Here is a 17,830-nt window from a genome sequence, read left to right on the forward strand (position 1 = left end):
GTTCTCTGGAACTTTTTAAAGATCTTCCACATGAACCAGAGAAAAAGGAAGAGAATGCAAAGAACACTGCAAACCTTCCAGTAAGGCAACACAGAGAAGAGCAAGGCTTGGATATCCACCCTGCTCTTCTCCAGGTTGCTCTCTGCTAATTGCGGAAGCGGAAGCGGAAGCTTTTCCATCCGCTTTCGCAGAAACACCTCACGCATGCGTTCAAGAAGGCTGCAAACCTTCCAGTAAGGCAACACAGAGGACAAGGCTCGGATGCCTATCCAGCTCTGCCCCAGGTTGTCTACGTGCTGCCACTGCAGTGTCATCTGCTCTTGCAGAAACACCTCACGCTCACGCATGCGTTCAAGCGTTTCCACATCCAACTCATCACCAACGAAAGCCACTCTCTGCGCCAACAAGGCGAAGAAAAACGCCAAAGCCATGATCTGGAAGAGATGAGAGAGGGGAGGTCAGTGAGAGGGGCTGGGTGGGAGCTCGAGCACGGCTGGGGGAGCGTGGCCAGGAGCCACACACAGCCCCTGGGGTCAGGTACGAGCGGGGCCGAGGGAGCTGGGAGGCAGCGGGGGCTGAGGCCAGCGCCGCCGCTGACTGCCCAGAGAGCCGCTCACAGGCTCCCCTGAGCGCTCGCTGCCGGCACTGCAGGCTCCCAAACCCCTCGCGGGGCCGCAGTTCGCGCCCGGCCCAGCACAGCCTTCCCCCTGCTGCTGCACTCACCGCTGGCCCAGGCCAAAGTGGAGCAGCGCTGCCCGCTGCTGGCCTCGATGCCAGCCCCGCATTGTGACGCGCTGTGCCGTCACAGACGCCCCATCCCCACCCTTCGGCCCCACCCTTCGGCCCCCCCTCAGCTGCCCTGCGCCTCCATGGCCGCGGCATCTGCCCTGTTCTGAGGCACGTGGCCGGACTGGGTTTCCTTTGTTTCCCTCGGGTTTTTGTGCAGAGAAAGCAGCTGGCTTCATAAATTGTACTACTCTAAGGGGCGATTACAGATTAAACGCATCTTGTTCTTAACCTGATTTTTTTTGGTTGCATTTGCTTCAATTTCTTCAGTTTTTGTCGATGCAATATTCTTTTTATTATTTTCCGCAGATGTAGCTCTTCTAAGCCTGTTCAGGTCCACTTTAAATCTCAGTCTTTGTCCACTCTTGACTTCTTGACTCAAGAGAGGGATCTCTGAGACGAGTGTGTTTCAGCCTATCTGCAGGGCAATAAATAAAGCGGGCCTGTCCATCTTGAGCCTTGTCTATGTTTTTCTGAGTTCCCAGGGTCTCCCTTAGGTTTGCCTGCAGTTAGATTAGTTTTCACCAATTCTTTTACTCCTTTAAGGGATCACGACAGACTAAAGAGCACACATTATGGGCAACTCTTAATGAGTATTAAGAGTTAATTATTATTAATCCAGTTAATTATTATTAATCCAGTAATATCCTGGATATTCCAGGATCTGAATCAGAACTGTAGTCTCTTGTTTATGTGAGTCTTTATTCAATGTAGTTTTAAAATTTTCTTAAAGAGCGTTAATTGGAGTAAATAATTCTGATCTTAATAAGCAAGTTCCTGAGATGTATATTGCTGACAAAAATTGTAAGGCTTTTGATACTGTCCCCCGTGACATCCTTATAACAAAGCTGAGGAAGTACGGGATAGATGAGTGGACAGTGAAGTGGGTCGAGAATTGGCTGACTGGCAGAGTGCAGAGGGTTGTCGTTGGCGGTGCGGTGTCTGGTCGGAGGCCTGTAACTAGCGGTGTCCCCCAGGGGTCTGTACTGGGTCCGGTCTTGTTCAACATCTTCATCAACGACCTTGATGGGGGGATAGTGACCACCCTCAGCAAGTTTGCTGATGACACGAAGTTGGGAGGATTGACTGACATGCCTGAAGGCTGTGCTGCCATTCAGCGAGACCTGGACAGGCTGGAGAGCTGGGCAGTAAGAAACCGGATGAGGTTTAACCAAAGCAAGTGTAGAGTCTTGCACCTAGGTAGAAATAATTGCATGCACCAGTACAGGCTGGAGGAAGACCTGCTGGAGAGGAGCTCTGCAGAGAGGAACCTGGGTGTCCTGGTGGACAACAGATTGACCATGAGCCAGCAGTGTGCCCTTGTAGCCAAAAAGGCCAATGGCATACTGGGGTGTATTAAAAAGAGCGTGTCCAGCAGGTCGAAGGAGGTGATCCTCCCCCTCTACTCTGCCCTGTTGAGGCCTCATCTGGAATACCGTGTCCGGTTCTGGGCTCCCCAGTACAAAAAAGACAGGGATCTCTTGGAAAGAGTCCAGCGGAGGGCCACTAAGATGATGAAGGGCCTGGAGCATCTCCCCTATGAGGAGAGACTTAGGGAACCGGGTCTGTTTAGCCTTGAGAAAAGAAGGCTGAGAGAGGACTTGATCCATGTTTATAAATACCTGAGGTGTGGGAGCCATAGAGGTGAGGCTGGTCTCTTTTCAGTAGTGCGTGGGGACAGGACTAGGGGTAATGGGATGAAAGTACAGCATAGGAAGTTCCGCACGAAAGTGCGGAAGAACTTCTTTACATGTGAGTGTGACTGAGCACTGGAACAGGCTGCCCAGGGAGGTGGTGGAGTCTCCTTCTCTGGAGACATTCAAGACCCGCCAGGACGCCTACCTGTGCGACGTGGTGTAGGGAGCCTGCTTTGGCAGGGGGGTTGGATTCGATGATCTCTGGAGGTCCCTTCCAACCCCTACGATTCTGTGATTCTGTGAAATAATGGTGGTCTTACCTAAAGTCTGAAAACCAAAATTTCTTCCCTCCTAATGGCTGTTAAATGATTCTTGAAATCAAGAAATAGTGTGCTTAACAGGAACCTACGTCACTTTCTAGATTACTTCCTTCATTATGCTATAACAGAATGGTGGCACATGTGAAGGACTGTATAGAGAAGGAAGAAATGAGTGTTACTTTGGCTTACAGATCAACACTTTTTACTTCTCTCTCCAGTTAAAAGCATGGGAACAGTTACTGTCTTTGGCCTAGCTGGCGGCTTTTAGTTGCTTTGTATTTGCTTAGTTGCTACAGAATTTCTGATGAATGGGAGGAAAGTCAGCTGCAATGACATTGGTTTACCCCACCTTAAGTCAGATTAATGTATTTGTGTTACTTTTTTTCTGTGCTGATGTCAGTGCCAGCTCTGCAGAAAAGGGGGTCCTGGCCATGCCTTCACCGTGAACTCAAGTTGCAAAGCCCAAAAATAATGTCTAGTGAACACAAGTCAAGCTTAAAGCTGGCTTCTGCAATTGTTAGTCTCAGCTTGCCATCCACCGGTGTCCCAAAGCTGATGCATTAGTTTCACCAAAAGAAGGGCACATATACCACAAGTTTGGTTTGTTTTTGAATTTTTATTAATTTTTATAATTTTTATAAAATTTTATAAATTTTTATAAAATTTTATAATTTTTATAATTTTTTTGTAATTTTTATAAAATTTTATAAGTTTTTATTAATTTTTCATTAATTTTTATTAAACGATTATTAAAACATATACATCGATGAAATATCAATGTATATGTTTTAATAATATGCATTTTCTGATCTACATGAACTATATTTAACTATTTAACTATATTTTCAGTGTGGACAAAGATGATTCTTCTTCACTCCATGTGGTCCCAGCATCTAAAAGGCGTATGTAGAAATGCCGGTGGCTGCCAGGATATGGGTCTAGCTGTCTCTGTCTCCTGGCTGCTCGGATAGATGTCTTCATGGTCTTGCTGTACTCCAAACGCTGCCTTAAGTAAGCAGCTTCTTTTGAAACGCATCAGATGTAGCCTGCTGTAGCGGCTGTTTCCCAGAGAAGTCTCTGCTGCATCGCATCTCTGCGGCCTCCTCGTGCTTCTGCTATCAACAGCCCCTGCCTACTCAAAGGACAGAAATGTGTCCAAGTCCTCTTGCTGTACCCTGAGCCTGAGCTCAATGCAGAGGACTCTGCAAGAGGTGGTTGTCAGCCGGAGCTTGCAGAAGCAGACGGAGGGCCTCAACTCGCGCTGCACTGTTGACAGTTGAGGCATAGCTACCCAGGCTTCTCTCACCAGTTCCTGGAACCAGGTTGCAGTTTTCTCCATATCCTGGAGAGTCTGTAGGAGGCTGAGCATCTTCTCTCTCCCCAGGTGGTCCTCAGGGTGGTGAAGGAAGGACAGTGTAGTCTCACGTCAGCTGCTCCCTTGTGCATATTCAGTTCAGCACTCTGGCTACCGCACTGTTGGTTTGTTGTGGAGAAAACATTTGGGAGCAATTCCGACTGCCTGCTGAGTGGTGTCTTCTCCATGTCCAGAGTGCTCGTCTGTAGGACAAGTGGGCGTCTCTCAATTCCTATAGATCAGCAGGCCCGTGAGCTGATCTTGCAGCTCCTGCAACTCCTGCAGTGCCTGCTCATAGCTGTCTGGATCTTGCACCAGGTGCTGGAGGAGGTTGAGCGGTTGGGACGCTCGGAATTCCTGCGGCAAGATAATCTCCGCAGGCACGTCCTCATTTCCTATGAGGAAATGGTTCAGGCGTTTTTCCTCCACACAGCAGCGCAGGTAGCGCAAGATGTCATCCATCCGCTGAAGGAAATAGCTCCCATGCCAGCTTTCCAAAGGGACAGCAGTCAGGAGGTGCATGATCACTGTCCTCAGTTGGTAGGAGGAAAAAGTCTGGCCCGCCAGGATGTGGGCACCCACTTGCACATATCTGAGGTTGTTGAAAGTGTTCCCCTGGTCATGGGTGGCTATGCGCTGGAAAAACTTTTCCTCAGCCACCGCACAACTCTGTGGCCAGGTTGTGCTGGGGGTAAAAGCAGCCTCTGTCTCCTGGCTGCTCAGAAAGATGTCCGTATTTTCTTGCTGGATGCCAAATACAGTCTCAGCAACGAAGTCTGTGTTTTGGATGTCTGTCAGGTGAATCCTGCAGGAGCGCCCGGAGAACCCCACACTCATAGTGCATGTCTCTGCCTCAGGCATGCATTTCCAGGCATTTGTGATCAGCACCTGGAACCATTGGGCAGTCTTCTCCGCATCTAGGTAGGCGTCCTTGCAGAAGTCACGTAGCAGGCTGGGGTGCTGATTTCCCAGCTCTTCCTTGGAGGTGTGGAGGAAGCACCGCATACCCATCTCCTGCTCCTTCCCGCACGTGCATTCCAGATCTACACGGATGCGGGAGTTCCTTGCTGGCAGCTCCCCTGCGGCACCCAGATCGAGGTGGAAAACGTGCCCACGGGGGGCCGACAGGGGCACAAGCAGGCGGAAGATGGGTTCACTCTCAGGGGGACACCAGCCTTCATAGGCACTGCCCAGCCCGATGGGGTGCTCTGGCACCGGAAAGAAAGTATCTGACACCAGATACTGGCATAAGCTGATGAGGCGACCAAAGAGGAGGAGTATCTGCTCACAGTTGTCTCGATGAATTTGCTCTGGCCAGAGCACATCAGCACAGAGAAGATTACTCCCCTCCTCTTCCGCTGTCTCCTGCTGCACCTCCGGTTCCCGTTGCTCCTGCTCACGGATGGAGCTCTCCTCATCACTGATGTCTTCAGTTCTCTGGAACTTTTTAAAGATCTTCCACATGAACCAGAGAAAAAGGAAGAGAATGCAAAGAACACTGCAAACCTTCCAGTAAGGCAACACAGAGAAGAGCAAGGCTTGGATATCCACCCTGCTCTTCTCCAGGTTGCTCTCTGCTAATTGCGGAAGCGGAAGCGGAAGCTTTTCCATCCGCTTTCGCAGAAACACCTCACGCATGCGTTCAAGAAGGCTGCAAACCTTCCAGTAAGGCAACACAGAGGACAAGGCTCGGATGCCTATCCAGCTCTGCCCCAGGTTGTCTACGTGCTGCCACTGCAGTGTCATCTGCTCTTGCAGAAACACCTCACGCTCACGCATGCGTTCAAGCGTTTCCACATCCAACTCATCACCAACGAAAGCCACTCTCTGCGCCAACAAGGCGAAGAAAAACGCCAAAGCCATGATCTGGAAGAGATGAGAGAGGGGAGGTCAGTGAGAGGGGCTGGGTGGGAGCTCGAGCACGGCTGGGGGAGCGTGGCCAGGAGCCACACACAGCCCCTGGGGTCAGGTACGAGCGGGGCCGAGGGAGCTGGGAGGCAGCGGGGGCTGAGGCCAGCGCCGCCGCTGACTGCCCAGAGAGCCGCTCACAGGCTCCCCTGAGCGCTCGCTGCCGGCACTGCAGGCTCCCAAACCCCTCGCGGGGCCGCAGTTCGCGCCCGGCCCAGCACAGCCTTCCCCCTGCTGCTGCACTCACCGCTGGCCCAGGCCAAAGTGGAGCAGCGCTGCCCGCTGCTGGCCTCGATGCCAGCCCCGCATTGTGACGCGCTGTGCCGTCACAGACGCCCCATCCCCACCCTTCGGCCCCACCCTTCGGCCCCCCCTCAGCTGCCCTGCGCCTCCATGGCCGCGGCATCTGCCCTGTTCTGAGGCACGTGGCCGGACTGGGTTTCCTTTGTTTCCCTCGGGTTTTTGTGCAGAGAAAGCAGCTGGCTTCATAAATTGTACTACTCTAAGGGGCGATTACAGATTAAACGCATCTTGTTCTTAACCTGATTTTTTTTGGTTGCATTTGCTTCAATTTCTTCAGTTTTTGTCGATGCAATATTCTTTTTATTATTTTCCGCAGATGTAGCTCTTCTAAGCCTGTTCAGGTCCACTTTAAATCTCAGTCTTTGTCCACTCTTGACTTCTTGACTCAAGAGAGGGATCTCTGAGACGAGTGTGTTTCAGCCTATCTGCAGGGCAATAAATAAAGCGGGCCTGTCCATCTTGAGCCTTGTCTATGTTTTTCTGAGTTCCCAGGGTCTCCCTTAGGTTTGCCTGCAGTTAGATTAGTTTTCACCAATTCTTTTACTCCTTTAAGGGATCACGACAGACTAAAGAGCACACATTATGGGCAACTCTTAATGAGTATTAAGAGTTAATTATTATTAATCCAGTTAATTATTATTAATCCAGTAATATCCTGGATATTCCAGGATCTGAATCAGAACTGTAGTCTCTTGTTTATGTGAGTCTTTATTCAATGTAGTTTTAAAATTTTCTTAAAGAGCGTTAATTGGAGTAAATAATTCTGATCTTAATAAGCAAGTTCCTGAGATGTATATTGCTGACAAAAATTGTAAGGCTTTTGATACTGTCCCCCGTGACATCCTTATAACAAAGCTGAGGAAGTACGGGATAGATGAGTGGACAGTGAAGTGGGTCGAGAATTGGCTGACTGGCAGAGTGCAGAGGGTTGTCGTTGGCGGTGCGGTGTCTGGTCGGAGGCCTGTAACTAGCGGTGTCCCCCAGGGGTCTGTACTGGGTCCGGTCTTGTTCAACATCTTCATCAACGACCTTGATGGGGGGATAGTGACCACCCTCAGCAAGTTTGCTGATGACACGAAGTTGGGAGGATTGACTGACACGCCTGAAGGCTGTGGTGCCATTCAGCGAGACCTGGACAGGCTGGAGAGCTGGGCAGTAAGAAACCGGATGAGGTTTAACCAAAGCAAGTGTAGAGTCTTGCACCTAGGTAGAAATAATTGCATGCACCAGTACAGGCTGGAGGAAGACCTGCTGGAGAGGAGCTCTGCAGAGAGGAACCTGGGTGTCCTGGTGGACAACAGATTGACCATGAGCCAGCAGTGTGCCCTTGTAGCCAAAAAGGCCAATGGCATACTGGGGTGTATTAAAAAGAGCGTGTCCAGCAGGTCGAAGGAGGTGATCCTCCCCCTCTACTCTGCCCTGTTGAGGCCTCATCTGGAATACCGTGTCCGGTTCTGGGCTCCCCAGTACAAAAAAGACAGGGATCTCTTGGAAAGAGTCCAGCGGAGGGCCACTAAGATGATGAAGGGCCTGGAGCATCTCCCCTATGAGGAGAGACTTAGGGAACCGGGTCTGTTTAGCCTTGAGAAAAGAAGGCTGAGAGAGGACTTGATCCATGTTTATAAATACCTGAGGTGCGGGAGCCATAGAGGTGAGGCTGGTCTCTTTTCAGTAGTGCGTGGGGACAGGACTAGGGGTAATGGGATGAAAGTACAGCATAGGAAGTTCCGCACGAAAGTGCGGAAGAACTTCTTTACATGTGAGTGTGACTGAGCACTGGAACAGGCTGCCCAGGGAGGTGGTGGAGTCTCCTTCTCTGGAGACATTCAAGACCCGCCAGGACGCCTACCTGTGCGACGTGGTGTAGGGAGCCTGCTTTGGCAGGGGGGTTGGATTCGATGATCTCTGGAGGTCCCTTCCAACCCCTACGATTCTGTGATTCTGTGAAATAATGGTGGTCTTACCTAAAGTCTGAAAACCAAAATTTCTTCCCTCCTAATGGCTGTTAAATGATTCTTGAAATCAAGAAATAGTGTGCTTAACAGGAACCCACGTCACTTTCTAGATTACTTCCTTCATTATGCTATAACAGAATGGTGGCACATGTGAAGGACTGTATAGAGAAGGAAGAAATGAGTGTTACTTTGGCTTACAGATCAACACTTTTTACTTCTCTCTCCAGTTAAAAGCATGGGAACAGTTACTGTCTTTGGCCTAGCTGGCGGCTTTTAGTTGCTTTGTATTTGCTTAGTTGCTACAGAATTTCTGATGAATGGGAGGAAAGTCAGCTGCAATGACATTGGTTTACCCCACCTTAAGTCAGATTAATGTATTTGTGTTACTTTTTTTCTGTGCTGATGTCAGTGCCAGCTCTGCAGAAAAGGGGGTCCTGGCCATGCCTTCACCGTGAACTCAAGTTGCAAAGCCCAAAAATAATGTCTAGTGAACACAGTCAAGCTTAAAGCTGGCTTCTGCAATTGTTAGTCTCAGCTTGCCATCCACCGGTGTCCCAAAGCTGATGCATTAGTTTCACCAAAAGAAGGGCACATATACCACAAGTTTGGTTTGTTTTTGAATTTTTATTAATTTTTATAATTTTTATAAAATTTTATATAAAATTTTAAATATGTCTGGAGACTTAGGGAACTGGGTCTGTTTAGTCTTGAGAAAAGAAGGTTGAGAGGGGACCTGATCCAGGTCTATAAATCTGAGGTATGGGGGGCAAAGTGGTGAGGACAGACTCTTTTCTGCAGTGTGTGGGGACAGGACAAGGGGAAACAGCTAGAAACTGGAGCATAGGAAGTTGCGCATGAATCTGCGCAAGAACTTCTTTACAGTGAGGGTGACGGAGCACTGGAACAGGCTGCCCAGGGAGGTGGTGGAGTCTCCTTCTCTGGAGACATTCTAGACCCACCTGGACGCCAACCTGTGTGACATGGTGTAGGGATCCTGCTTTGGCAGGCGGGTTGGACTCGATGATCTCTGGAGGTCCCTTCCAGCCACTATGATTCTGTGATTCTCTGAACCTCTTGGTAGATCTTGACTATTTCTGTGTTGCTCCAAGGGTAAAATTGTTTTGTTTTTTTTTTTTTTTTTCCCACAGCACAATTTTTCATATTTACAGAGTAGAAACAGTATTTCTTATGACCAAACATCAGCATCCCTCATGCAGAAAGAACAGACACAGAATGACTGTTTAAGCTGTTTCTTGTAAGGCTGTATTTGCATTTGTATTTGTTTGCAGTGCCCAATCCAACTTAATTTCACCTCATTCTCTATGGTGTCTTCTGCTCTTTGCCTGGTGCCTCTCAGATGACTCTAGAAAGTGCTGCCAGAGCCCACTTTGTTGTGTTCAACTTTTTTTGGTGGAATTTCGTCGCCAATAGGAATTCTGCTGTTATGCAGTAATTCAGTTGTCAGCACCATTGCTTTGTGCTCAGCTTTACTGTTGAGGCAGACTGAAATCCTAATCTTCGTTATCTTTTTGTGAGGTCCTTGCAAACAGCACTTGATTCATGCTGGGAACCAGCTGTATCCTTCACACGAATTAATTTATTTGGAGAGATCTATCAAGCTCAGGTTTCTTTATCTTTCTTCCGCCTGGGTTTGTGAATTGTCCCCTGAAAGGTTTCTCATGGGGCTATGCAGCGATCTCATCTGCTTACAGACTGTGCTCACATTTGTCTAGCAGAGGTGTAAGCATGGGCTGAAGACTTGGAGCTCCTGCTCAGAGTTGTGGTGGAAGAGGAATCCTCATTGTCATCATCATCCTCCTCATGTTCATCATCATTACTGTCATCTTCCTCCTCCTCCTCCTCACTCTGCTCCCTGCACCCCTGTGCAGAACCCAGACCTCAGTTCCCTTCCCTTCTCCACCATCAAGTTAAGCTGCACATTTCCCTTTCAATGTGGGTGGGTTTTTATTTTTGTTTTTTTGTTTGTTTCTTTTGTATTTTGTATGTTTTTTTTGTAAGAAGACAAAAGGAAAATGCTCATCAACAAAAACAAACTGCTAATGCCTCTCATTCCGAGTAGACTCTAATCCCTTATAAGGGCACCTGAGAGCCATTAACAGTAATTTTAAATGAAATATACCCATGAAAGGTAAGTCTAACTAATCAGCTCCTCAATTATACTGGCAGAAAGATGTATTCCAATTACCAAAGTGCTTTCAAGTGAATTAAGGCTCCTTTCTGTGCTGGCTGTGGAGGTCACTAAACGTTCCCATGAAACCTTTCATGTTTACATTAAAAAAGCACACCACGATCTTTGGCAAAGGCACTTGCTCCAGGTTAGCTCAGCTTTTGAGCTTGTTGCAATAAATACAATGGAAAACCAGCCAACCATTGCAAAAATGTCAAGAATATCTTTTGATACTTTTCTTCCCATATCAGTGTTTGATCAGAATTACATAGCTTCATGAATGTGAAATGAAATGATACAAAGTGCAAATACACGTTTATCATGCTTAATAAGCATCATGTTCATCTTAGAAAGGGAGATGGATTTTGAGGGCGTGAATCACGCTCAACTCATACAAAAACATTTCCAGTTCAGACCCAACACTGCAGCCTGCTCAGTCCATATTCACATCCACATGCACTGCTGTTCCCATTCACTTCCCATCAGCCCGACCCCACAGGGGCTTGGAACCACTGTACTTAAGCATCTCTGTTCACACCTTAACTGTTCCACAAACCAACTGTTTGACAGGCCGCACTACTGGGCTTCCAAGCAGCAAAGTACCCCAAGTCTACAGGGAAGGAGGCTGCAGTGTGCCTCAATGCAACTAAATAATGAAGGACTTCTGGTCTTTCTTGTAAGGAATGCACTGCCTCCTCCCTTGGCAGTTGTCAGTTCAGTGATCACATGGTCATGTTGTGCTACTTTTACTGGATTTATTCTTATTTTTTACATTTAAATGCTCACAGAAAGAAAGAACATCTGTATCTCAGGGAGAAATCTTACAGCTGATCGAAGATGCCAAGAAAAATGGCTTTACAGACACTGGAAAAACAAGTGATGAGATCAATTTTAGGGCTTAGTCTATGCCCCAAATGCCATTCTTGGGCTGTAATTATCCTGCAGAGCAGAGGACCCAAAAGCTAAGGAGTCTGCAACTTAGTGGGAAAAGGCGGAAAGAAAAAGTGACCAGTGTATTTCAGATATTGAACCTGATCCTGAACTGCTCTATTATATTCCTTAAGAATTTTTGAGGTATTATTGCTAAAGAAAAGCTGCTATTTCAGTTAATAACTTAATAAAGCCTAGACTTTAAAAGAGTTTAAAAGCGACTTGGGTTTTTGGGGAGTCCTGTGAGGTGAAAGGCTGGGAAGGTGACCTCAGGACTCTGCCTGGCTCGGGCACACACAACAATGGAAATAACTCCCTTCCTAAGGCTAGAAAAGCCACTGGTCTCAGAGGTAAAAAAGCTTTGGAAAAATGCTGGGAAAGATAATGCAAGGAAACTTGCATCACTTGCATCACTCACGCTGCATCACTTACAGGCACTATTGTTGGCTTTGGATCTCCACACTTCCCTTCAGCTGTCCATCCAGTGAGAATTTTCAGAGGCAAAAACCTCTCGATATCATTAGTGGAAGAAGATCAAGTAATAGAATCATACACTGGTTTGGATGCCATATTCCAGATGGCGTCTCTCAAGGATGGAGGGTGAGAACCAACTCTCCTGACCCGCTGGCCATGCTGCTTTTGGTGCAGTGCAGGATGTGACTGGCTTTCTGGGCTGTAACTGCACGCTACCAGTTCACGTTCATTCAGCAGTATGCCCGGCTCCTTCTTTTTAGGACTGCTCTCAATCCATTCATCTCCCAGTCTGTACAAACACCTGGGATTGCCCCAATCCAAGTGCAACATCTTGTACTTGGCCTTTTTGAATGTCATTAGGTTCACACAGGCCCACTTCTCCAGCTTTTTTAGGTCTCTTTGAATGACAACCCTTCCTTCTGTCCTATCAACTGTACCACTCAGTGTGGGATCATCAGCAAACTTGATCCCATATCTACGTCATCGAAAGAGATGTTAAATAATGGTACCATTCTCAATACGGAACTCCAAAGGACAGTGCTTGTTACTGATGGCCACCTAGTTGTTAAGCCACTGACCACAACTCCCTGAAGAACAAGAGCGTTATTATTTTGAGGGGAAAAATTGGTGCAGCCAAGATTAAAAATAATAAAGAATGCCGTCTATGTAGGAAGGTTTTTTTTATTTTTAAAACATTTAACAGATTTCTGAAATACAGTGTAAAGTACAACATAGAGCTGCCTGCAAGTCAGCTTATGCATGTCATGCCAGTTATTTACACGTAGATATATACAGAGTGCAGATAATTACTGAAACCACACCACAAAATAAACAAAGAGTTCAATAAGATAATTTAGTAGGAATTTATTAAATATATATATATATATATATATATAGTAATTGATTGTATATACTTTCCTATTAAAATACCATATAGTATCTAAAGTAACCCCTATAAACTCTAATACCTCCAGAACTGTCATAAATATGCTTGGAACATTGACCCTGTCTGTTTGCTCTCTCCAGCTGCTCTGCCCTTTGCTATAACATAAACTCTTGCAGTGCTGAGATCATTTTGCAGCCTTTGGTGACAGAACTTTAATGACAACTCTTGATACAACACTTGCAAAGAAGCTCAGTTGCAGAACAGCATTCAGCCCAGACATCCAAGGGTTAAAACACCATTCTCTATACTTAAAATAACAAAGGTTATCCAGCGGCTTATTAAATACTGCCACATACAGGACAAGAGAAACAATGCTATTACCTTCAGTGACTGAATGACAACATTGTATTAGTAGCTGTTTGGATACCAAGCACCTTATTAAAAGAAAGCAAATGCCCGTGTAAAACCTTATGCAAAAAGAGACCTCCGGACCGGTGCCGACACAGCCTGATCAACAGTCTGACTTTTGCATGAACAGCAACTGGAAGGGCTGCAGCACCAGTGGCTGCATAACCACAAAGTGCAGGACTGAACGTTGCTTACTGCTTTTTATCCTCTAACTGAATGATTCACACGGGGTGCTGCTGAAAACAAAAGGATAATGCCAAGCATGTTTTCCCATTAGCAGAATATTCAGTTTATTTCATGAGGGCTTCTGGCCAGCAAAACCTCACTACAAATTGCCCAAGGTCTGTCTACCTTTGGGTTCACTAGAGCTCTGAGAGCTCCCATCAGTTGAGACATCCCCCCCAGCTGAGGCCTAGCTCCCTTACTGCCTTTCTTCTTTCTCAATCCCAAACCGTACCAACTGTTACCTTAGGAAAAGAAGCACGAAGAACAACGGACCTTTGGGGTTCATCGTTTATTCAGTTCCTATTAACTAGTTCTTATTAACTGGAAAACAGACAAGTGGGAGAATGTCACAAAAATCCAACTGCTGCCACATAAAGCTTTTCTTGTTGTTGTAACTACTGTTTTGAACTGATGAGTTTTGCAACTTCTCTTCCTAATGAATCTTTTCTAAAGGCATATTAAAGCAAAGCCAATTACAGGTGAAGAATAGAGTTTATCAACAAAGAATGCGTAAGAGGAAAATAAATTACTATTCCTACCACAGAGTAGCGCTGGTCAGCAAATCTGTGTGTCATTTTTTTCCAGAGATAATAAAACAAATGAACTTTATAGATCAGGTGGGGACTTCAGACAGCTACAGTTTAATTTAAGAGTTTTGTTACATAGAACTCTAAATGCCAACCTATGGCAAAAACACTGTAACGCTGAACTCACAGAAATTACATCAAAAATAGTTTTTTTTCATCTTTATCGCCATTAATAAGAAGCGTGAATATAAAATTATTAATATTCTTTACATATTTATCTTACAATATATCAGTCCTTCACTCTATTAATTTGGTTCATGTTGTGCTGCAACACGTACCAAAAGTTTAACACAGAATAAACACGGCTAATGACACAAGCCCTGGCTACAGACACAAACAAAAGCCATCGCGTGTTATCTACCTGCAATTCTACAGCGATGTTCAGAGAAAACTGACATGTTCTTTTACAAAGTAGACTTTGCTTGTAGAGAGAATTTGACTTCAATAACAAAACAAACATTAAATCAATACCGTGAATTAGTTCAGCCTTCTTAATTTTCTGGTAAGGCACTATCTGAGCGTTGTATCTTCATTTAAATGTTACGTGGATTTCTGCTTCTTTACAGCTACGAGAAAGGATATTTGGCCAGGGGTCATGAGATGACCGCGGTGCTGCTCTCTCTCATTCTAGTCTGTGAACACTGTTATTTATCACAAATTGTGGAGAAAAACTCCCTCTTGGAAAGTCAGAGAAGAGCTGAGGCATCCAGAACCCACAGCGTGGAGATACAGAAAATGCTTGTTATGTACTGTAGAAGAAAGAAATGAAGTAACCCTAATATCTGTCACTATTAACTGTAATTAAAAAAGGATGTAACATTTTCAGATGGAAATGCCATTTTAAATTCAACCTCCTTTCAAATTATTTATTTGATCATCGTGGCTGCTTCAGAAGGGCCTGAAAAAGTGCCCAGCCTTAAATAAGACAGATTAGTTCGGTGCGCAGCCAAATTAATGAAACTCACTTCCTTATGAAGCTATCTTTGCAGCTGAATTTTGTATCTAACGTGAGCTGAATGCATGGGAACAGACCACCCCTCCCCAAGAGGGACTCCTCCCAGTACTTCCACAACCTTTCCCTCAATGCTTACAGGCTCTGGAACTGAACTTTGCATCTTTATTTTTGCTTCATATGAACGTAGCAACTTTGAGTCCTCCAGTTTGCACTCAGATCAGCTGGCTTCAGAACCTCCTTCTGAGAACACCCAAACAAATACAGACTGAAGCAAATAGGAGCAATAATTTCCTACTTCGCTGTTTCTCAAGAATTTCACAATTAAATTCCTCTTAATAAGTGTGAGGGATCATAAGATGATGTTCAACAGAGGCCAGTTTGCCTGGTACTGCTGCCAGATCCAGGCACAGCATCTCTCCACACAGGTGATACACATGTGGGGCCTCGTGTCTCTGACTGCAGCTGTCTCCCTCCCTGCTCCTTTCCCCTGCAGCAGCACTGCTCCTGGGCAGCTCAGCAGGGATAAGTTATCTGACACCTTGCGATTTCTGGATTGTGAAATAAAGCAAAGACACAAACAAACCCATTTTGATCTTCCCAGGGCAGAGGCAGCTGCAGGAGTAGGTTAGAAAAAGAAATACTGTCTTGCTTTAAAATCAAGAAAGGCTCAGTCTGAGGAGAAAAGTCAGAATCATAGAATCATTCCTCACTTCCTTTCACATCAGCTCTGGGTAAATGCAATGAGCCCACACCTCTGCCTCCACTGCCTGTGATGAACACTTCATCACCATGTACTGAATACAGCTTTGCGACCTAATCATAAAATCATAGAGCATCCCAAGATGGAAGGGCCCCACAAGGATCCCTGAGTCCAACTTGGGCCACACAAAAATCACACTGTATATCTGAGTGCTCTGTCCATATGCACTTTGAACTCCAGCAGTTCCAGGCTGTGCCCACAGCCCAGGGCAGCCTGTTCCATGCCCACCACCCTCTGGTGCAGAATCTCTTCCTGATACCCAATCTGACCCTTGCCTTAGAAGCTCTTTAGAGTGAAGAAAGAACCCAGATCAGTCTGTCACTAATTCAAGCAGCTTGTCTTCAACTGCCTGCAGTCAGCTTTACTCCCTCTAGCCTGAATTAATGCCACACACTCCCCAGCTGAAACAACAGAAAGATGCTCCTCCAGGCTCTGCCCTTTCTGGAGCGCCACTAATACTTTAACCAGCAGAAGGTCCTAGAAACTTTTTCCAACAGCCTGAATCCCAACGAAGAATTACTCTGCAAAAGTCATGCTCTTTATACACACGCTGACAGTAAACCTATTTTCTAATTTAAACTAGAAAAAGGCTATGGAAAAAAAAGAAGCCATCAATAGATTGCTGCTGGTTGTAGATCTAACAGCTCATCTTTAAACTTTCTAGAAGCAGTGTAAACCTTAGAAATTAATAGACTGTTTATATGTTGCTTAATGTTACCAGACAAAGAACGAAGGTTGGGTTACTTTTTGAAACAGTGAATTCTTTCTGTACCACCAACACTGAAAAACTGTTCATACGGTGCCTAAATCTCTTGTTTCTCAGTATAGCACAGTAAGGAGACAACTAAGCACTGCATGTTTTCCTATCAAGGTGTGCAAGAAAGAGCCTCCAGTTTAAAAAGCTGTTTGTATTTTCTGGTTTGGGGTTGTTGTTCTTTTTTCCTTCCAGTCCCTCCAGCAGCAGACGACAGGCATTCACAAAAACTGCATTAGCTAAAAGTTAATTCTTTTATTCTGTGGAATGGAGGAAACATTTGCCAAATACTTCAGTGGAAGTCAGGTTAAAAACTTTTGGCATCCAGAGCTTATAAAACCTGCAACTTCACAGGATATCTGTCTTACAATGGAAAAACTTGAAAAGGACTCAGTTACGTTTTATCTCGGGTTTGAAAACGTAACACTTTATTTTCATCCCTTCTTTGGTATCTACGAATCATTCCAGATTCAGTATCTCCTGGCTTCCTACAACCCGTGCTCTGAGATACACTGAGATTACTTCCCACCTGGTTGGTAACATGGAAATACAAGTTACTGTTATTTGTGTTCACACAGAAAGGAGGAACTAAGAACCTTAACACTAAGAAGTAGCTAAATGAAACATAAATTAAACATCACATTCTGAAGGAGAATTTACTGTTCAGGCAGTAATCTGATTTCACTACCAGTTACATACATTCTGTAACATATTGCGAGCTCAATGTCTAACAGAAATTCAAACTTCTGATTTATGGAAGACCTGTTTCTTATTTGAAATGATCAGGACTAACCTCAGAATCAGATTCTGTAAGGAAGCATTCAGATCACAATGCATCACTTGTATTATGAACCTTTTCATATTAAGAAATACTGATTCCAAGAAATGCCATAGAGTGCATTCCCTCTAAATTTCACACTTCTGTGTGCAACATCCTCAGACCTGAAGGTCTGCAGCTAAATGGCAACTTCTTTGATTTTATTGCTTTAGTGTTCCTTACCCATAAAAGAAGAACAGAACAACCTTTGCAAACAATGGAAGTTATTTAAACAGAGTACCGTCTTCAGTACAGTAACTGTTAACTGTTTCATTACATTCTGTTCCGTTGATAGGGAGCTATGTAACCTGCAGCTGCAGTATCTGAAGGAAATCTACCGCTCTCAGCTAACGGGCTGATCCCATATCTGTGTCAGATAAAAAATCAGAGTGCTTATTATTTGTTACCATGGATACCATGAAGATATTGCTGTCCACTAAAGATTACTAGAGGAAGACAACATAATTCTCGGGAACGAGTCCTGTTTTGCCTTCATAAGTTGCTTTTAACCAGCCTGGTTCCACTGATGGATACACTGCAAAAAAAAAAAAACAAACAACAAAACCCAAAACAATTAAGCAAA

The 17,830-nt window shown here is 45.4% G+C and overlaps 1 protein-coding gene across 3 annotated transcripts in view; it reads right to left on the minus strand.

Annotated features, from left to right (window-relative positions):
* Positions 1-12,518: 12,518 nt before the first annotated feature.
* Positions 12,519-17,830, minus strand: part of ARHGAP42 (Rho GTPase activating protein 42) — a 144,603-nt gene continuing 139,291 nt past the window's right edge. For 2 of the 3 annotated variants that reach the window (XM_085508805.1, XM_015852280.3), the window contains one exon: positions 12,519-17,782. In XM_085508805.1, coding sequence (XP_085364931.1) covers positions 17,694-17,782 — 89 coding nt within the window. In that variant the 3' untranslated portion in view covers positions 12,519-17,693. The remainder of the gene's footprint in view (positions 17,783-17,830) is intronic. The other variant, XM_085508800.1, reaches the window with a different exon arrangement.

The sequence above is a fragment of the Coturnix japonica genome, chromosome 1 (assembly GCF_054131305.1).
Source record: "Coturnix japonica strain WE chromosome 1, WE-NBRP24, whole genome shotgun sequence".
Classification (NCBI taxonomy): Eukaryota; Metazoa; Chordata; class Aves; order Galliformes; family Phasianidae; genus Coturnix; species Coturnix japonica.